At 41.9% G+C, this 22,765-nt stretch overlaps 1 protein-coding gene across 1 annotated transcript; it reads left to right on the forward strand.

Moving 5' to 3' along the window:
- Window positions 1-1,457: 1,457 nt before the first annotated feature.
- Window positions 1,458-22,306, forward strand: mkrn1 (makorin, ring finger protein, 1). The gene is made up of 8 exons (XM_008290401.1): window positions 1,458-1,579; window positions 2,166-2,297; window positions 11,146-11,327; window positions 12,444-12,667; window positions 15,371-15,585; window positions 16,467-16,577; window positions 17,211-17,355; window positions 19,480-22,306. The coding sequence occupies exons 1-8, from the start codon at window positions 1,506-1,508 to the stop codon at window positions 19,690-19,692; spliced, it is 1,296 nt and encodes a 431-aa protein (XP_008288623.1). The 5' UTR covers window positions 1,458-1,505; the 3' UTR covers window positions 19,693-22,306.
- Window positions 22,307-22,765: the final 459 nt, after the last annotated feature.

The raw sequence follows: 22,765 nt of genomic DNA on the forward strand, positions 1-22,765 counted from the left end.
ACAGTGACCCTGAAAGCTGCAGTCAGTTCGCTGAAGCAGGACCAAAGCCCGGCCTGCAGTCTATAACAGGGCTACACTTAGAGACAGACAACCAAGCACACTCACATTCACACCTACGGACAATTTACAATCACCAATTAACCTCAGCATGTTTCTGGACTGTGGGAGGAAGGAGGTTTTTTTGTTGTTGTTGTAAATGTAATGACTGAATGTGCATCGATAATGCTACAGACCTGTGCTCAGGAATTGTACAGCAACCATACAGTCTTTAAACTGTAACCTTAGGCCCCTACTATATTTAATATATATGGCCTTGTCTTGGTCATCGGATGGCTAAATGGCTAACATACAGTACACTGTATGACCACCACCATGCTTCAGATACATCAACAAAAGCTCCATGCCTCTGTTTCAGATCTACTAGAGTCACTCGAACCTTGTCCTGTGGCTGTGTTTGTCTTTAACTTGTGCCATCTAAAAATGACTCAGAAATCTTGAAGGTAAAGAACAGCACAATACCATGAACCGCTAGACTTCTACAGCAAAGCAGAATGTGCATGAAGGAGGAAATACTGCAGCCCTGGAAGTGGCACTAGACTGCAACCACCTGTATAGGACCACACGTTTAGACACACACACACACACACACACACACACACACACACACACACACACACACACTCACGTAACAAAAGCAAATGACCTGGAGCTGAAGATCTCAATACCTCCTAAGAGAGACACATGCAGACAGACATTAATATGCATAAACAGATATAGCATTGATATATCTGATGAACTGTACAAACCTCTTCTTTTTTTGTTGGGGCATAATATCTAACTTTTAAATATCATGCCAGTGAACCCTCTGCTGAAGTGAGCACCACCTACTGACTGAATGCTTTCCCATCTTTCCACAGCTCTTTTTCTATCCCACTACAAAAAATAAAAAGAAAGGAATTCATCCACTTTACTGAAGTAGGAGCCAGACAACATCAGAAACACTGGTAACAGCCATAAAGGGGACATTCATTAACATTGGTACCTCTTAATTACGGTGTTAACTTCTACTATTAGTAAATTGCTTTTATATAGATACAGCAACGGCAGAAAATGCAGCAATACAAGATTCACTTCAAACCACAGACAGTGTAAACGTGCAGTCTGTGGGTCAAACACTCCGTCCCCACTCGGTCCGTTAACCGTTTCAACGACACAGTGTTCGTTGGTGTCCCACACACACGAAGATTCGCGTGGGAAGGTTTTCAGACGTTGCATATGAGGACGAAGCGAAGCTGCGGTTCTGACAGACAGAAAGAGCACCGAACCAGAATTCAACAGGACATGAAGTGTTCCACTGGCGCCGCGTAGTGGCCCGCAACCGGCGGTGGACCGGCCCGACGACAGCCTTCGGTAAACTTCGACTCGAACCGTCCATCAACGAAAGAGTCCGAGCCTAAGCGGGGCTGTCCGGAACATCCGGCTGTAGCTTCTCAACATAAACAGCAATGGCGGAGGCAGCGGCAGCGTCTACGGCGGCTTCAGCAGGAACAGGAGGCTGGACCAAACACGTAACCTGCAGGTAAGACGAGACAAACGGACACGGTGACACCGTCCACGGCGTGACTCCACGACGGTGGCGGTACGGCGGCTGGCAGGCGGCTGTCAGCGCCGTCTTCCAGGCTCGCCTCAGCTGGTAGCTAGCTGTACCTTAGCGACACTCCGGTGTTGTTATGCTCGCTGTGTTGTGGTCTCAGACGGACTAGCGTGGCGGTTAGCAGGTAGCTGCGTCTGCAACAATCCGCTCGGCCGACATGTATGAAGCCAGAGCACACAGGACAGCTGTCATGTAGTAAAGCCCGATCAAATCCGTCACGCTAATGTTAACTAGCATTTACAGGCACTCGGTGTGCTCTCACTGGACGACTGCCTAATTGTCCAACGTTGAAACTATCACATTGTCCACAGCACCTGCTAGCTTCCCCATCCGCACTGGGCTGGCTGCAGGGCTCCGTGAAGCTTGATAGCCTGTAGAAGTGGAAGATGACATTCACGTAGAGTTGCGGTCATGCGGGTTTGAAAATGAATATTTGGTTTACGCTGGAATTCTAGAATGACTGAAAGGCGTCTTTTAACTGGACAACTTTGTTTGTTGTTTGTATTTTCAGGTATTTCATGCATGGTCTCTGCAAAGAAGGTGACAACTGTCGATACTCTCATGACCTGACCAGCAGCAAACCTGCAGCCATGACGTGCAAGTTCTTTCAGAAGGGAAACTGTGTGTTTGGAGACCGCTGCAGGTAAAGCTGAAACCAAACTACAAAGAAGTACCTGACTCAGATGTGGATCTAATGTTTATAGCGAGCTGACATGTTCAGAGTCAGCTGTTTGAGTCCAGGAAAGTGCTCCCAGTTGTCAGATGTCAGTGCCTTTCTAAATGTGGCTGTGCTCTCAGCCCAGTGACAGCACAGCAGCAGTGCCGGCTGGCTTTCCTAGAAACGCTGCAGCCTGCTCCTCAAGTGGATCTGACACCTGACATCGCTGCTTGCTGATGTCCATACGGTGCTGATCTGTGAGCGTGGCAGCTCCATGTAGGGCTGAGCAGTCGGGATCACTCATGTGCCCTTACAGCTTTTTCTTTTCTGTAGTATTGCAAAATGTGGATTGTAAATGTTATTTTGTGAAGCTATTTTATGTTTCACCTGCCAGCACCAGCTGCTTTTTGGTTGTCTCCAGAGGCCATGTTGGCATGAAAAGGACAACAGTTCTAGTTCACACAGGGATGTTTGGCTGATTAGAGTTCAACACTAACATGTTCTTTTCAGCAAATTTTGCTGTTTTGTAAAAAATCTACTCATAAGATGCACACAAGTCTGTTCTGAAAATGAAAAATGGAGATTTTTATTTTAAAGGACCATATCACTGGGCGAAGGCTACCAGTGAGTGAGATTAGGCTTCCACTATAATAAACAAGAAAATCAGTTGATTCTCTTATAAAAAGAACAGCAAGTACTGCCCATGACAGTTTCCCAGATTCGAAGGTGGTCTTTCCAATATCAGCCGGAAACCAAGAGATTTTCTGTTTGCTATGATGGCAGACTAAGAAAACCAGTAAATATTCAGATTTACAGGGACATTAGATACTGTGAACACTGTCGAAGAACATTCAACATTAAACTTTAGAGACTACAAAGTTGCTGAACTGAAATACAAATCCTCCACTTCTCTATCTGTTATGTGTAGCTCCCAGAGGTCAAGCTCGTTCAGGATGTTGGTTGTGAGTTTAGGTACAGTTTCAGCCTATCCCAGCTGATACAGGGTGAAGGCAGGGCACACCTTGAGGGCTGTAAATATGAAGCCAGTTTGACTCAGTCAGGCTTTCTATGTGTAAGTCGGCTTAACAAAAACTAAAGCCCCCGATAACGAGTTTAAAGAAGGTAGTTTTCAACTTTCTTTGTCAGCTCAGACTTTCTGCTTCAGACTCTGCATGCATTCACATAAAAGGAGGCGTTTTTAGCATCTTGTGACTCTTCTTCTGCTCAAAATGCACAGATAGGTTCATGCCTACTTCAGTCAGTGGGCTGTTTTAATGTAAAGCTACAGGAACATATAAACGTAAAGCAGGATGTCACTTTCATTTTTGGCCAAATCAAAGTGAAATGAATGGTATTGATTGAATATTTATTGTAATAAATTCCAATAAAATAATTCATTATCTACTCTGTTCTATCAGCTGCAGTAGCAGCAGTGTAAATGGAATGAGCAACAAATCAAAACGTATTTGTGCAATTTCTGCACCACCAGCTGAAGACGTGCTGGTTTCCACAGAGACACTGTGCAAGATTGTAGGCACACAGCCTTATTCACTGCTATTACTCACGTAGAGACCAGCCGGTTAGCAGATATAACACGTCTTTGGCTAGGAACCTGTATCATAGTCAGGAAATGATCTGGTTAAAGGGAAACGCTTCTTCCAGCTGATTTAAATCTGAAACTCTGAACATAAGCCAGGTTAGCTCTGCAGTATAACTTACCATGGAGATGTAGCAGGTTAGAAGAAAGAGCAGTTTGGAGTTTGAAATAGTTGGGATCAGCATTGTTTGAGAGCAACATTACGGCCGCTGGTGACTTTAGCAGAGCTGTGGTGACTGAATGACGTAGAGACGTCATCAATCATCACAGTGCCACATCGCAAAGATGACTGCTGTCTGTCAAAGTGTTTATTCCCCCACAAAACAAGGTACAGCTACAACACAGAGTGCTGCGAGTGTTTTAGATATAGCGGTGTGGTGCTCTATAAAAACTGGGTGTGGTGACAGCAAATGATGACAGACAGGATTACTTTTTTGTGATCAAATTTTTATTTTATTTTAGATAGGAAAAATAAAGTCAGGCATATGTACATTACACTAAAAAGGCAGTATGTGGGAATTGACATACCTGTATAGAACTTATAGAGATATACAGTTAGAATAACACAAGTAATAACCTTAAAACAGAACAGAACAAAAAGAGACAGACAGGATTACTGTAACACGAATCCTTTTGAATTGGAAGCACAGTTTTCCTTTAATTAGTCACCAGACTAATGTTGTGTTATTATCTGGAGATGGTCAGATGATTGTTGAAATAATAAACAGGCAGCATTTTGTGTTATTTGGGGAAAATTAATTATGTTCAATAAAAAATAATCTTTCAAATACTTGATAGAAAAGTAGTTGTAGTAATTAAAATTTTTGTGGCAAAAAAAAAAATTGTAAGATTAACTGATTAAAAATAAATAAATAAGTGAAACAATTGATATGTACTGCCCTAAAATATGTCATACTTAGCTGCATTTAGAGTTAAGGCTAATGAGATGTCAGCTAATTTGAGTTTTAATGTCCAATGCAGTCGGCTTCAAGTGCAAAGTAGTTTGGAGCAGTTGGTTGTTCATGTAGCAGCAGTAATACTGGCACATAGCAGTCTGTACATTTTGAACACGCACTGCAGTAATATGAAGTAAATGGGTTCAAACATTCAGTGGTGCAGCGCTTTTGAGGAGCGGATTAGGCCCCCGGTCTGTTGTCAAGCTTGAGTGTACCCAGACAGCAGCAGCCAGCTCGTACAGACGACGTCTGCTCCATGTCTGGCTTCAGGAACATCCCCATAGCTACCGAAGCTCTCTGAGGAACAGCCCAGCAGCAGCAGGAATGCATCACATACTCACATACTTGATCATTTGTCTTAATAGCCAATCTATTTCCTGAAGGCCTGAAGGAAGTGTTTAGTATATAGAACTGAGCTGTTGTTGTATTGATAAGTCACATTCCTTCATCCCTGTGACGGAGCAGCAGTAAAGAGGGTTTCCTCATTATTTCTGTGACCCCGTGGGCCTGTGCACCCTGTATTAAAAGTCTAGAGAAAGGGCCTCACAGTGGGGGTGTATTGTAGTTGAATTCCCTGGGCTCTATCTATTGTGATGGGCTCTGTCTCGCTCTCTTGTGCAGCCATCAGGGCCAGACAGGGTGCACTGCAGCCTGCACGGCAATTACATAACGCTCTGTGTTTCCCTCCTGTTCTCCTTTTTAGAGCTGAACCCCCCCGTGCTGTTGTAGGGTTCCCCAGGTTCACTGTGCTGCAGCACCCTCCTCTCTGCTTTCTGCAGACATCGCTGTAGCAGCCCCCACTTGTCTAAGTCTGGGAACAGAGTTTGCTGTCATGGAGGAGGCTGAAGGAGAGACGGGACAGGTCTTCCTTTTGCATGGCTGTGTGTCTTGTTTTCTATACTGTGGCCAGTTCTATACAGACTGCTGAGGATCTGCTATCACCAGGGCTGTGCCATTAGTTGTATTATAAATGTGATTGTGATTCACTGATATTAGCGTAGCAGTTGCATTTAAGCTAGGGGTGTAATTGTACGAAAGATCCTTGCGTGTTTTTGGGGTCAGAGTACAGCAGAGTCAACGAAAGAAAGGCATAAAATAACAACATAGTTGTTATTTATATTGTGAAAGTTAAAATTCAGCACTGTCTCTCAAAAAACAAATTAATGAACATTAAATTATTACTGGACAAAAATGGCTTTAGAGCAACTGGTTCATTGACTGGGAGCAGAGAAGGTGCTGGTCCTTGCCTTGCAGGAAAGCTGACAGACAGCCAGTAAATAAAACTGGTTCTTAGGAAATAACAAACTGAACGTCTCCGTATCAGACATGGAATTCAACGTGCTGCTGCCTTCATCAGTCTGTTACAGTGAGGGCATTCTGTCATTCAGGCATAGGTCACAATATTCATTACTCACACGAGGTTAGACAGTTCAAGTAATGTATAATGCACAGTATGGCAATAACAGACAGACAGCTGTTGCTCAGGTGGTACAGCGGATCGGTCAATGATCAGAAGGTCGGTGGTTCCATTCCACCCTTTAACCTGTGTCATGGTCATTGTGTCCTTGGGCAAGACACTTCACCACCTGCCTGGTGTGGATGCGTATGAATGGATTGTTGAGGTGGTGGTCGGAGGGCAGAATGGCAGCCAGGCCTCTGTCAGTCTGCCCCAGGGCAGCTGTGGCTACAACTGTAGCTACCACCATGAATGAATGAATGAATAGCTCACAGTGTGAAGAGTGTTTGAGTGTCTAGAAAAGCACTGAATAAATCTGATCAATTATTATTATAAAATCTGAACTAATACCAGCTTATCACAGTGTTCAAATAACTAACAGCCTCATCAACACTGAAAATTCTGCCCATGCGTGATGATAAACTTTAAACTTGGCTAACAGTAGAAGAAGAGTGTGTTGCTTTTAGGTCCTCATTGATCCAGTTTCCATGTGGGGGATCGTTTATAGTTCTACCTAATTAATGAAGTTGCTTCTGTTGCTCCATGCAACTCTCTCAACTCGGAGACGCTCATATGGATTCTGCTGCTGAGTAACGACTACGAGCAGCTGGAAGCAACAAACTGAACTGACTCTGTGACAGCTGATGTGGGGAAACAGTACACAGCACCACTTGGCTTTAGTGAAGGTACCAACATTGTTGTTCCACGTGCACAAAGCCATCTTGCTTTGGAGATGTTCACATGAAGTTTGTTGTGGTCTGGTGCTGCAGGTGTTTATTAAACGTAGAGGAAAGACTCACTGTAATGTGTTTGTGCAAATATTGGTGTAGAAATATGGGGAAAGCCTTCCCTTAATCACCTTACACAACTTGAAGTGCCATCGCTGGTGCACACCTATCTGTTAAGGTGACTCAGTGCACTTCCAACTTGTGCCAACATGTTCAGTTGCCCTCAGATGAACGACGAGTACTGTATGTCTGAAAGGGACTTAAGACTAATCTCAAGAAAAAAATATCCTAAACAAAAAGCCGAGTGTAACGAGATGACAAACTACTGTAGAGCAATGCATTCCTAAATCATGTCCTGGGCATGTTTCCCCTGAGAGACAACCAGAGCTTAATGTGAGCCTGACTTATCTATAAGACAGTCTTATTGAGGATTTGTCTCCTTCCCTTGTTAATGCAGATTTCGACTGTCTTCTATGTTTACTAGATCTTTGTCAAGTCCTTGTTGGTGCCTGTCACAAGCATCCACCTTGGCAGGTTCAATTCAATTCAATTTTATTTGTATAGCGCATATTTACAACAACAACTCATCTCATAGCGCTTCACAAAGGCAGAAACACCAAAGGCAGGTGTATTTCTTTGCAGCAGTGTGAATATCATAGCAAATTTACACATCCACCGAGGGCTGCAACTACTGATTATTTCGATAATCGATTAACCTATTAGTGTTATTTGTTTATTTATTTATTTATGCGATTATTCAATTAATCCTTTTTTTGTTGTTGTTGTTGTTTTTGTAAACAAACATTTTAGTTTGGCCTTTATTTACCAGGTAAGTTTTTAAGAACATACTTTCATGAAGAAAAAGAAACACACAAGAGAATTGTGCATTTTACAGCATTTTATTGAACTAATTTCTGTACAACGCAGCTCACAGCAGAAGGAACACGATGAACTTTATATATATCTTGTCAGTGGGAAGCTTTTTCAATTCAAAGCATCAAACAAAAAATGACGTAAAATTATTACAAAAAAACACAGTTCATTTTTGCAGTTTGCAGGTCACTCGCCTGTTGTGTAGGTTTAGTGTGAAGTGCTCCCACGCTTTGGACAACTTTGTTCGTTAAGTTTTCTCTCCTGATTTGTCTCTTTTCTCCTTTTTCTTCGACATTTTTGCCACACTCTCGCTGACTGCATCGACTGTACTGTGGCGCAACACAAGACCAACTGTTGACTGTCGGCTGCTTCTCCTGCTGTACTGGTAGATTACAGCCGCTGGTGGCTCATTACTGCCACACTTTGGTCACTGCTATCACAGATTGGTTTAAGATTTAAAAAAAAAAAAAAAAAAGCAGGCCGCTTATGGTAAAAAGAAATGTTATTAAGCAACTAAACGATGACTAAATTAGTTGACAACTGTTATAATAATCGATTTTAATTGATTAAATTGATGAGTTGTTTCAGCCATACAGCCACCTCTATGCAGCCATCTTTACAAATTCCAACATCAGTAAGCCATGAAGAAACCTCGTCATGAGTCTGCGTTTCCACCACAGAACAGAAGCCATACACAGTGTTTCCTTTCACCTGAAACACTTTGTACGAATCAAGCACATTTTATAGATTTAGAGATTATAGGAGTACAAGTTCATAATGATGAATTAAACACTTTTTGTTAGAGCATCAGATGGAGAAAGCTTGCTATGCAGTGGAAATCCTGCACCACCCAGATTTTTACTGGACCTCCAATCCCTCCCGTACCCCATCTCCAGCCTCCTGGTAATGCTGGCACTATGTTCTAAGCAGAATTACACTTCTTGTGTTCTCACATGCAACATGGGGGGCTTGGGACAAACGCAGCTTATCATTTTAATTAATTGTTGCAGTACTTAATGACTTGTCAGCAAAACTTGATAGTTTTCACAAATCACTGTCCCTAGTGTATGAGTTTTCACTACTAGAAGTCTTTCTACACAAAGCCAGCTGTCTGAGCACAGGACGTTACCTTCTCAATACTGCCAAAACAAAAACATATAAGTCCAGTTGTGATCCTCACAGTCAATCTGTTTCTATGTACAGACATAGAATCTGTTGCTACGAATATCAAATTCATTCAAATTTAGAGTAAATAGTATTTTCCAAAAAGTCTACTTAAGAAAATGCAAATTATTGTGAGCTGTCATCCACTACCACGGTCAAAGTCACATGCTTCATGTGGTTCATCTATTCACTAAAACAAAACTACTTTCAGCCAAAGTTAAAACATTTTGTGACTTTTTAGGTCTTTGATGTTTGGCACGTCCACTCGAGTTTTCAAAGTGCAAATAAAAATATACGTACGACAGGAATGCACCTGCTGTCTCCTAGAGAGGATTTTATATAAACCATAAACGTTTCAGTTTGACCTGGTGATGGCATGGTCGGAGAATTTATTTAACAGAAACCTAAGTATGAACAGCTGATGTAATCTGTTAGGCACTTTAAATGTGGGAAAAGATTGTCGGCGGCAGCTAAAAATGAGGAGCTGCCACCTGAGTGTTTTGAGCATTGATCTTTGCTAATAAGAAGGAGGAGCAAGCAAAAATGCTTCCACTGTGCAGCCCTGTGCTGTAGAGGTCAGCACAGCAGATCCTGTTGTGTCTGTCCAATACGATAGAGCACCTCAGAAACATGGAAGCAGTTGTCATGTTTCAGTACATTTATCGACAAAACAAACTTGTTGTTCAATGTGAGCACCACATGGTGTGCTTTGGCCATGCAGGACCACCCATTACACATGCCACGTTCTGGCATAAAGCCCTGGACAACACTTAAACATTTGCACATGTGAATGCGCATTCCATATACATTTTTACTTGTTTGCAGATTAACAGATTAAACATTATCTGTTATGCCTCTTCAGCATTTTCTGTCTTTTAGTTAGACTGTATTTCTGTGCTCAACTCAAGACGATTAGAGTAACCTTGACATTAAAACAGCCTGGAAGGGAAAGTCCCAGTGTGCATTCCAGCTACATGCTTGTTATTTACAGGGCAACACGGAAAACCAAATAGCTGGAATGAACTTCTGGTCCTGTCTTTGGCAGTGGCCCTATCAAATTAAAACAAGTTTTTGTTAGCATTTAGCAGATTTTTTGGCACCAACGCTGCACACACACACACACACACACACACACACACACACACAAACGTGTAACTCACACATGACTTAAACAAACTTGTGCTTTACTTAGCTTTGATAGAAGTGCGTTAGTTCTATTTGTAGCATGCACATTTAGTTACCTGTTGTATATTCAGCATTATGTTAAGTTGTTTTAGAAGACGTAAGTGTAGTTCAAAACTAGATTTTGTGAGATCACCGGCATCTCAGACTAAAACAAACGGGAACATCAGCCACACCTCCCCTCGCTTGGTCCAGGTTTGGTTTACCATAAAAAAGGTTGTGTATACAAGCTTTAACAGAGATTAATACAGCCACAACAATGAGCCCATTGTTTCCCCTCATCATTTCTCTGGTTTAAACTTTCCTGCATTAGTGTTGTAGGACAGTCGTCGGCTTTACATTGCAGCCATTATGAGGGCTGTGCTACGAAGCAAGTTTGACATAGTCAGGCTTTCTTTGTGTAAGTCGACTCGACAACAACTAGAGCACAAAATGAAATGATCATGTGCACCTGCTTCACTCAGTTGTTTTCATAGATGCACATGCAATTTCTGCATTGCCAGCTAAATACATGGGGGGTTCGCTTGGGATGACAAAGTTTGCATCCAGTATTTGATCCTGTAACGGCACAGCTTCATTCAGTGATATTAGTAACTCACAGCTCAGCAGTTTTACATTTACATCGTATACCTTCAGCTGAGAATCTGGATCAGAATCGTCAGGAAACTATTTGGCAAAAAAGAGACGCTTCTTCCAGCTGATTTAAATCTGAAATTCTGAACAGAATCTGCTCCCAACCACATTAGTTCAGTGGCATCAGTTGCCATGGTGATCTAGCAGGTTAAAAGAGAGACTCCTTCGTGACACTGAAAACTCTGACTCTAGACTCAGCATAGCTTGCTAACCCACTGATCTCTGGTCGGATGTCTCCCCTTAGGTTCGAACACTGTAAATCAGCAAAGAACGAGGAGCTGCCAACCTCTCCCATGCTGCCTCTGCCCTCCGCCTCGCTGGCCGGCCCCTCAGACCCTGAACCCAGTGGGCCAGCGCCTGGGTCAGGTGTACAAGACTGGGTCAATGCTGCTGAGTTTGTTCCAGGACAGCCGTATTGTGGGCGAGGTGAGTGACCAGCTTTGGTATCCTCAACATTGGTATTGGTTAACACACTTTATGATGGGTTGATATTTAACCATGCATACCTGGCCAATTAATGATCATTAGACAAAGGGTCTTGACTCAATAGACTCCGCCTTCTTCTCCCTTGGACTGGTTTAGTTCCCAGTGTAATTGTGTGTGGCATAATATTTGCCCAGTACATCTCAAGCTAGCTGAGTTTTCCAGCAGGTGAAGTAAATTCAAATGTAAATTTTATGGCTAAAGGAAATTTACATTCACAGCTTTTTTGAATGTTTCTTTAACTGTACATGTCTAGAGACTAGCCTATAGTATTACTGCCATTCCTTTAGCTCCTTACAATAAAATAGCTGCTCAGCTTTACAAGTGAAAATTTTCCAGCTTCTGCTTTAAAACTGGGTAACCAATAATGTTTGAGGTAAACATTTAGATACCGCTGCCCCCTTGTTGACCACTTTTTCCGAGGTGAGCCATTGCATATGAGCAGCTGCTTCACGGTTTTATTTCCTCGTTAGAGCTGTTAACTCTGATCCAAAGCTACAAGCAAGGTATGCTAAATGTTCTGCTGCTGGCTGCAAGAGTGACCACAAGAGTCATCATGCACACCCAGAAACTGAGGAACTGAAGACCCAGTGGATTTGTTTTAGTGTTAATGTACCACAATAACCAATAAATAATCAGTGTCAACATGTTGCATGGCTAAAGTGACTAACCATTAGTCCACAGACAGTCAGAAGTGGTGGGAACTTAAAGATCAATTTGAGATGAATAAACACAGATTGAATGTGGGTTACTGTGTTTTCACCTTGAGTGCAGCCTAAACTCATACATCTGTTCTCTCTGTGCTCACATGTTCCGTATTTTAATAGAGCTGAATTCCCAATAAGGCTGCTTTCATTTACGTATTTTTATCCTTCTGTCAGACAATGGGACCTTTCACATATGCACTGTGGATATGAGTCATCCACTGTCATGTGTTATGAAAAAACAGACCAGCTGAAATTCTGAATTCGTAGTCAAGTTTAAGTTTGAAGGTTGGCAAAGTTACATTTTGAGACCTTAAATGTTTTGTCTCGGTTGTCATGCGTTTTGTGTGCACAGCTGAGCCGGTGAAGGTGGAGAGCTCCCTCCCACTCATTGAGGAGTTTGACAGCGATGCAGCGCTGGACAACAAAGAGTTGAGGAAGCAGCTCTGTCCATATGCTGCTGTTGGAGAGTGCCGCTACGGAATCAACTGCGCCTATCTCCATGGTGATGTGTGTGACATGTGTGGGCTTCAGGTGCTCCACCCCACTGACAACACCCAGCGGTCAGAGCACACGAAGGTAACCTGCTAGCGATGCACACGAACCACTACACTACTCAATTGTTAGAGATGGATTATTAAACTAAAACCAAGGAAGCTGAAACATTAACTGACAGAGTTACAATATCAGGGATTCTTTCACATAGAATATCTTCATCCTAACCAGTTGTAGAGGTTTCATAGTATTCATCCCTTTGGTCTTGGGGACTGTGTCAAATGACTCGATAATCCGACACTAAATGTAAAACCTTCTCTTATGTCGGATAGCAAGGCTGTCATAGTTGTTATAATAACCAGTAGGGCTGGTCCCAACAGCACTTTCTGCTCTCTGGATATTCAGGCCCAATTAATGATGAATATCCAAATATTCGGTGTGGTCGGGGGACACTTCCACCCCGGGGCAGCGCTCTGACAGGGTGGAAGTGTCCAGAACACACAGGCAGTACTTGGCTGCTGATGCTAGTTTAGTTAGCGCTCACACTTCTGTTTCCTCCATCGGTGGCGGCGGAGGAGTGGCAGATACGCTCCACCGTTACCATCCATGTTTACTTCCATAAACACTGAGCACGCTCGCTGCGTGTGACGTCGTCGTGTCCTCTTCTGCGCGTGCGGGACACTTTTGGGTCGTATGAAGTTCACACAGCAGATCACATACAAGTCGCATTGAACTGGAAATGTGAAGGAACTCACAAAGAAATCCTCATTGAGCATCAAGTCCTGCAGTGTGAACGTAGCCAATCTGTGGGATTGTTCAGTCAGATAATACACCGTGATCTTGATTGGTGACATTAAATGTCATATCGGAGTCAGAATCCAAGGCTGTCGCTATGTTAAGGCTGTTTTTATGGGTTCTGTTGGTTTTTACTAAAAACCTGTCGGATAGCAGGTTTAGGATTGTTAAGGGTCGGACTATCGAGTCACGACTGTATCTAGATTTCATAGCTACTTGTCTCTCTGAATTTCCTCCATGTCTCTGTATTATCAGCAATATGTAAATGGTTTTTATATATGTATGAATGTCTGACTCATCACCAGTTTTGCTGATATGTTTTACAGCTGGAGTTTTAGAAGCCATTCTCCTACCTACAAATGCAAGGGTCTGCATTGGTGGTTACGCGCTGCTTCATGTATTGGAGCTGCTTCCCTCTCAAAAAGCTCCCCAAAAAACAGGAACTCTGAAAAATGTATTTTAGTGCAGCCAACCTAATCGAATAAGATGTTCATTACATTGTTCCCTTTATTTGCGACATCTCTGCCGGCCCTGAGGTGGCTTCAGGTTTTTTAGTTGTGGTATCCTCTCCATAAGGCGTTTGAATCTGTCATCAGACTGTACAACTCCTTCACGTGGTAATCAACTTTAGAGAAGACATCGCACTCTGTTGGAGTTACAAAAACACTAAGGACCATGCAATGCTGTTGTAGAGTGTCACTAACAAACTTTGGCTGAACACTGTACTCAGACAATGAACACATGTATTTCTGGCTGATAACTAGTCACTGCTTATGAGGAAGAAAGGAGATGAATTTGTCACTAATCGAGTTATTCATGTCGCAGATTACTAAATATGTGTACTCCAGGTGTTGGAGCTCTGGGGTTTTGTACCTGTACCATTGCACTTTGAAAGTCTCTCTCAGTCATCAATCAAACCCCTAAAAACTATTTTTTTGGTATCGAAGTAACATTTTTAGAAGTTTGTTTTGATAAAAATAAAATCCCTCGTGCCTTTAAATGGCTTCCATGTAACTCTACAGCGCATTCAGAATATGCAGATCTATAATGTCATGCCTCTCTCTCCATCCACCCCTGAAGCACATCAACTCATCTACGAATCTGTTCAGACACCTTTACAAACCTCTACACTAAACAACGGCAAGCTGTAATATTGAAGTAATTCAGCCATACATGTTCAACTGGAGAGCGACTGTATAGATGTTTAATGACACAGAAAGCCTCACCCTGGATTACATATTATTATATATTTTTATCACAGGATTAGTTTCTTAGGTTTGTTCTGTATGAAACCCTGCAAGTCTGAGTCCTTGTTGTTGAGTATCCCATCGTTATGATGTGGTTTTGAGGTGGAAATCACGGACTGTGATACAGCAGTAGTACAATGGATGAACCCTCTGTGGTGTCAGTGTGGTGGTTCTGGCCATCACCATCTTGGCTAACAACACTTTTCCTGACTGATAGCTAATTAAAAAACGAGCAAAGAGGTGGAGTGTGCGGGGAGCTGAGGCAGCCCATGGATTGTGCCGTGACAGTACCCACCTGTCACTCAAAGCAGCCATGCTCTTAAGTCTGCATAAGTTTTAATACAATTTAAATGGGTGAGTTATGTTTTTTTTAAAAAACACCATACAGTTGTCATGAATGGGGAAAACTAGCTTCTTTTTTTTTTAACCGTTTTTTGTACCAGGCTGGAAGCACATGTATTTATGTTGTTAAGCTGACCATTGTGTTCCATGGGGATTGTGTTGGTTTTGGAGTAAGCCTCAAGTGGCCTTTCAGGGAACTGTTTTTGGCACTTCCATGTTGCCTTGGAGCTTACTGCTTGTTAGAACTTCTCAGGCATGGTGCTGACTCATGGTTAAGTCCTCTCAGCTGTTGTAAGGTCCTGCATTTCTTCTGGTGCATTATCTGACAGCCTCAGCTGACTGGAACAGCAGTTAAGTGACAAAATGGTCTATGGCGTTATGGCATAACTTTTTCCTCTTCTAGGCGTGCATTGAAGCCCACGAGAAAGACATGGAGATTTCATTTGCCATCCAACGCAGCAAGGACATGATGTGCGGTGTGTGTATGGAGGTGGTGTTTGAGAAGGCCAACCCAAGTGAACGCCGTTTTGGCATCCTCTCCAACTGCAGTCACTGCTACTGTCTAAAGTGCATTCGCAAGTGGAGGAGTGCCAAGCAGTTTGAGAGCAAAATCATCAAGTGAGTTGACTTGCCAGTTATTAACTCGAAAGAGAGAGACAATCTGTGAAGTGTAGGTGAGATCTGTCGTCAATTTTTGCTAGAGATCTTCAAATGTTTGTAAATCATGTGGTTTTCTTGAGTTTCAGTGTGAACAACATCACAACCAGAAAATTTGCAAAGCCCATGTGACTGTCTAAAGAAACCAAAGGGTTAATTAAAAGAGACTTCTCAGTTGCCTGTGCACCTCAGAAGTCTTAACCAATAAATGCTTTAATTATTAGTATTTTAAACAAAATCTGCTGATGTCTAAGTTTCTTAACATAATCAAGATGATTTGAATGCTGTTGCTACCGTACCTGTATTGAGCTGGTGCTATTTTAGTTTTAAAATGTGGCTTTCTGCAGACCTTCAAATGGAAGTTTTTCACTTCTAACTGTATTCCAGTTTGCCTTCGGTTTGCATCCATTAGTAGCCACAGTGAACGTACAAACTGTGCTACAGGATGTGTCTTTTTAGTGGCTATACTTGCAATGCATGTACTGTGTAGTACTGCAGATAAAACAGGACAACAAGCTTTTATCTTGGAGAAGTAAGGTCTTAGGTTCTGGACCCAGCACAGTGCTGTGAAGCTTTCTGTTTGAACGTGTGAAATATGGGTAAGCTAGTATCTACTGCTAGTAGACTACAGTAGACTCTGTAAGGATGAAGTCACTGTCAGCCTGGAGCGACTGCAAATACTTACTGACAAACTGATCAAAACTCCAAAACCGAATTCCTGTTAGTTACAGAACAGCAGTTTACTCTATACCGGAGGTTTTATTTAAAGCAAACAGAAACAATGTTACGTATTACATTTTTTCCAGGGGGTTTGTTTTGTGTTTAAAAATGTGTTTTTGCAGGTCCTGTCCAGAGTGCCGAATCACATCCAACTTTGTCATCCCAAGCGAGTACTGGGTGGAAGATAAGGACGACAAACAGAAACTCATCCAGAAATACAAGGATGGCATGGGGTACAAAAAAACATATCTTACACTTAGTTACCTCAGAGAACCACATCCATATACTCTGGTCACAAACCTAAAACAATGAGAGTATGCACTGAAGCCTGATTTCTTGCAGTAGACAACATGCCAAGCCATGTTTTGTCCAGTGTGGGAAGGTGACAAAGATGTTCTACATCCGTAAGCTTCACTAAAGCTGAAGCTGTTTTTTGTTCTTTTTTAAAAGGCATTTAATAAGTTAAAGTGCTGCAAATTGTGTCTGCTAAAGCTGGCTGATTAAACAGTTATAGCATCAGCAATTAAAAATGTAATATTTTTTTCCTGCAGGATGTAGCAGACAGATATTGAATAGGAAGCTGTGGTGGGTGGATGTGATCAGACTCATCAGTGGGATGGTGAATCTGCAGGGGAATGGGCAGCAGGGGTGCTGGCAGATATAGGTTCAAAGAAAACTGTCTGATGCAGACCTCAACTCTGAAAAGTTTTCAAAGCTCTTCAGTTAATTTATTGAAGTTCAACTTAAAAAAAAAAACAAAAACAAACATGGACACTTAGTTCCTCTGCTGTGTTTTCGGGTTTTTGTTTCAGTCTAGATGGTCTAACTTGCTGCCTTGTTCTTTGGTGTCCTAATGTCTTCTCCAGGACTAAACCATGTCGATACTTTGATGAGGGTCGTGGAACCTGCCCTTTTGGCTCAAACTGCTTTTACAAGCACGCCTTTCCTGATGGACGGCTGGAGGAAGCTCAGCCTCAGCGAAGACAAACCGGATCCAACAGCAGGAACCGGGTAACAGTTCTCACTTCCTCATAAAATACTGTCACCAGAGACAGTTCTGCTAAATGCATATTAGTTTTCAGTAACCGTAGTTCGATACTTTTCTAAAAAGAATGAATAGAAGAATGGACCCTTTTCAGAGTGTGGCTGTTCACAACAGGCCCTTTACAGCTAGCGTCTGCTTCCAGAACCACTCCTTTAAACAGCCAACTCTCTGACATGTTCACAACTCCACCAGCAAAACATCTGAAATTCAAATTGCTAACCAGCCACACAAACTACCTGAAGGAGAAGACAGATACAACATCATGTCACTAAGTTGGCCAGTTATTGTTATCGCCTTAACTGATGGATCTGGGAAACAATCGGCACACCTTGGCCAGGACTCGTGCATGGAATCGTAGCTAGGTACAAAGGACTTCACAGCATGTTTCTCATTCTCATTCTCTCATGAGAATGGTGGCAGAGCTGTCATGCACGGTGCCTGCGGGCCACCAGGAGCAGCTTTGGGTTCAGTGCTCTCTTAGGTATGTGGGGAAGCCATGGATCAAAGTGCCAACATTCTGGTTAGTGGACAGGCTGCTCTACCACCTGAGCCACAGCCACACACTATTTGGATGTGTTTATATGCAACCACGTCGATCAAACAGAATTGCTAAGACACTTTCGGCATGTCTCTACTGGGATTTTGGACCATCCCTCTTTCGATCTCCAGGTCTTTGAAATTGGAAGCCTTGCATCCACAGTGCACAACCAGAGGTTTGGCTTTAGCCATGACTTGCAATTGACTAGTAAGTGAGCGGGGAACTGCTGCACTGGAATTCACTTTCAACTACAACCGCTTAGCCAGATGACGGTACAGTGGGCATTGCACTTCCTTAGGTCACCAACAATATCAGAAACAAACTTTGTGATATGTGGGAACATAAAGTCCATATGAAAAATAGTGTAATTGGGTCTGCTCCTGTTAATTTAAAGACATGTAAAGACTTTTAATCATTAATTAGTGCTTCTATCTGGTCCCTCAGTGCTCATGGTTTTTAATTCTAATCTCATAAGGTCTATTTGAATCCAGTTTTTCATATTTATTGTACAGTTGAAACCACAAGTTTACATCCACCACATAAAAAGACATAAAACCTTTTTTTTTTTCTCACTATCATGACTGACATTAAATCAGACTAAACTTTTCCTGTTTTAGGTCAGTTAGGATCACCAACATTATTTCTATTTGCTAAATGCCAGAACCTTCCAGCCCATGTCGGTACAGGACTGGTTCCACTGTGGATAATGACTCTCTGACCAGCTTCAGCAGCATCTTCACAAGGTCTTTAGCGTCTGTTCTGGGGTTGATTCGCACATTTCATCCAGAACACTTGATCTCTGGGACACAGAACCGTCTCCTTCCTGAGCGCTGATAGAACTGTCTGAACAGATGAACGTGGAACCTTCAGGCTTCTGGACATTGTACCCAAGGATGAACCAGACTGGTGGAGGTCCACAGCTCTCCTCCTGATACCTTGGCTGGTTTCTTTAGATTTTTCTAAACACAAAAGGAAGCAGTGTGTTGAAGGTGTGCCTTAAAATACATCCACAGGTGTGCCTCCAGTTAACTCACATGTTGTCAGCTAACCTATCAGAAGCTTCCAAAGCCATGACATGACATCATCTGGGCTTTCCCAGATAGTTTGTGGCATAGTAATCTGAGTGGATGTCAACTTCTGACTTTGAAGAAAGTAATAAAAAAAACTACTCTCTCATTATTCTGACATTTGGCAAATACAAGTAATGTTGGTAATCCTGACTGACCTACAACAGGAAAAGTTTAGTCTGATTTAATGTCAGACAGTGAGCAAAAAAGGTTATACGTCCTTTTATACAGCATGTGACACAAAAAATCTTTTTAGCCTTAAATTCCAGCAGTCACACATGCATGTGTTTTTTTTTTTTTTATTGAGACTACTGTTCTATGGAATGTTCAAGACATTAATACAAAGCTAAGAATGTAAAAAAAAATAACAATCTAGTGTACACATATTGTTGTACTTGGTCCAAAGGATTACTTCAGTCAATATTGTGACAATATCAAAATAAAGAAGCTGTAAGTCGGTTTTAAAACTCTCTCTCTTACTTTAGAACTCGAGGCGAACGCCACTGTGGGACATCTTCGACGAGCAGGAAAGCACCGACTCCTTTGACAACGAGGACGAGGAGATGGTGACGTTTGAGCTGAGCGAGATGCTTCTCATGCTGCTCGCTGCAGGAACCGATGATGAGGTGACAGATTCTGAGGATGAATGGGACTTGTTTCATGAGGAGCTGGACGATTTCTATGAGATTTACCTATAGCATCCCCCATCCCCTCCCCTAACCCGATTAATGTATACTAGACACTAGAATGGACTGTCTTGTGTGAGTGATGGACAGTAGCTTTCCCCTCCACCCTCTGTATTGTGGCAGTGCCTTTAAGCAGGCCATTAATAAATGAACTTATAAAAGATTAAAAAAAACAAAAAAAAAGGACAAAAAAAAAAAAAAAGACAAAAAAATCCAACAAGTCAGTGCACTCGTGCTAAACATTTTCTAAACATCTATCCTTGTGAGTCTTTCTTGTGCGGTTCATGTTAAAAGGAAAAATGATAAGAAGAACTCAATATAAGATTTAACAAGAATTATAACTTTCATCAAAGAATAAACATTGTCAAGTTTATTTGTGGGTGTGGGTTTGACTTGTTTCTCATCAACCCAGGTGTTTGTACATACTTCTGAGACTCTGAGGATGCACTCAAACTTACTCAGCACCATTTACTGTAATCCTCACGGGCATGTTGTAAGATTTTACAGTTTTTGAAGGCCGGTACTTCTTTTTTGTTTTTGTTTTTTTCTTTTCCTTTATCAAAGCAGCTGATAGCCAATTTATTGTGCTGATGTTTAATAAATTTACCATCATCATTTTCATGTTGTTCTGAAAAGTATTTCTGTGCCCTCTATAGTTTTATATTATTTCTTTTCCTTAAAAGGCCTTTTCTTTTAGGGGGCATTTGAATCATAATGGAAGTCTGTTAGGTCAGACAAGGCAGCCATCTTTGTTACCCTGAAACTTCACTAAGCAGCTCATACAGTTCTTTACAGAAAGAATGTAAATAAAACCTGAGGTTGACAGTCTTCTTAGGGACTTGAAAGGTGGGAAAAAAACAAAGTCAGAGTCCAGAAGTCTACGACTTAGAATTTCTTTTAAAGATAAAGATAAGATAGATAAAGAGACTTTATTGTCATTGTGCAGAAGTACAACGAAACTTGTGTGGAAGAACACGACAATAGCAGTACATTCAGCTGAAGGAATGTATCGATCCAAATAAGGCCCAGTGTGCTTCTGAGCTTGTAAAATGATGCTGAGTAGTCATCTCCAAGCCTGTTTCATACAACCTTCTGTAAACCTGTGGCAAAAACTGCGTGAGAATTTCAAGTTGGCCAGTGTGTTAGAAAGACGTGGCCTAAGAATATGTGCACAAACCAATACTCAGGTTATACAAAGGCAGACAAAAAAAACAAACATGTTCTTGGTTTTAAAAATGAAAACACTTTTTCCTGGTCTTGGGGAAGGCTTTCTGTTGATTTAAGTTGTGCATAAAAGGTTTTAGGTTTTAAATATAAATCTTTTCTGCACATTTTCCAACTCCACATGCTGAATTTTCTCAGAAGGTTTAGAAAGGAAAGTCTACAGCCTAGACTCTGAAATAAAATTTCTCACAACGACGAACGTGAGCCCACAGAGGCCTGCTCACAAACTGTGCACTCGGTGCTTCCAGTGGTGGCTGTACTACTGAAACACAGTCTGATCAGTTACAACATGAACCCACCTGCCTCGTATTGTGTAGGTTCTCCTCCCGCCACCAAAGCAGACCTGACCCATCGTGGACAGGGGACCTCTGATGGTCCCCTGTGGTGTCTTGCACTGTGGACCCTTTGGGTCCTTTTGGGTTTCGGTTTGGGCTCTCTGTGGATAGAGCTCATTTCAGCACATCCTATTCATGCCCATTCAAATTGCAGTCTGAGGAGTTTGAAAGATGGGCCAACACCTTATATTTTTTGGGGGGGTTCCTTGAACCATTTTGTAGTGCAGCAGGGTGCACTGTCCTGCTAGGGGAGGACCTTTAGGTGAGTGGTGCATATTAAATGCCAGTACCCAAAGTCTCCCAGCAGAACATTGTGTTGCAACAAGAAGATAAATATTATTCACTGACCTGTCAGTGGTGATAGTGTTGTGGCTGATCGATGTATGTTTTAGCCACCAGCAGACTAATCATGTTATGAGCTGCTCAGTAGCTGAAGTGTCTGAGTTACAGAGGTGATGATCTCATACAAAAGTACTCCTATAGTGAAGTAGTCTGGGAAACAAACTGCCTTTGAAAGAGGATGAATTTAATGTACAATTATCAGGTTTCCAAATGACCTGACTTTGATCAGGGCTCTTCATGCAGCTTGGTATAAAAGTCCAACTGGCTCCATACATCAGCAAACTGCTTCATCGATCAAATAAAGAAGACTGACCAATTAATTTGAAATCTTTTCCCTTCCTCCATCCTGAATATCAGCCTCGAGGGACACCTTTGGTACCAAAAGACAAATCCTCCTCTGAACCAAGCGAAAGAGTCACCACAAAAGATTCAAACGTCTTCAGCAGACTTAAAGTGCAGAGAATCATGGAGTGGAGAGACATTTTGCGTCCTATAACAAATGCACAGTGTTAAGTGTACATTCACTGTTCGCTGTTGGCTTCACTGAATATAGCATTTTAAAGCTTTGCTGCTGAGATGCTCAAACCACAGACTCCTGACAGCTGGTGCCAACCTGTTAACCTCCGTTGGAATGCATATGTTTATACTGAAATGTGTGTTTTCTATGTTCCACAGCTATCCATCTTAACTTGAAATTAAAGTTTATTATCAATCTCTGCATTGCATGAAGTCTAAATTTCTTGGCTTGTCACGTTTAAGTAAAATCATGAAAGGATTCCAAGTTTAAAGTTGTGTTTAGTGTTTCTACTTAAAGTTTCTAAGGCCTAACATCTTCTAGTTGTTAATCATACTTAAAAATATAGGTTGCAGTTTTAACAATGTATGTCAATGTTGTGTTTTCAGCTTTTTCAGGCTGCCCCCTAGTGGCCAGACATTATCATAAGCGAATGCTCCTTTAATTAGATGTACTGTAGGACACTGCTGAGGGTTTAAAACGCTGTGATCAGCTCATGACAACAGGTGTACTGCTATTTTCCAGTTCTACTGATCTGAGTAGTGAATGAGGTGTAACTTCAGATTGAAGGTGCTAAAGTTTTCTTTACCCCACATTATTTTTTTTACCAGAGCAAAAATCACGACACTTCAAGATTTGAGCTTAAAAAGCAGCAACTCTGCCATCACAT

Source organism: Stegastes partitus, unplaced genomic scaffold, assembly GCF_000690725.1.
Source record: "Stegastes partitus isolate 25-593 unplaced genomic scaffold, Stegastes_partitus-1.0.2 Scaffold15, whole genome shotgun sequence".
NCBI lineage: Eukaryota > Metazoa > Chordata > Actinopteri > Pomacentridae > Stegastes > Stegastes partitus.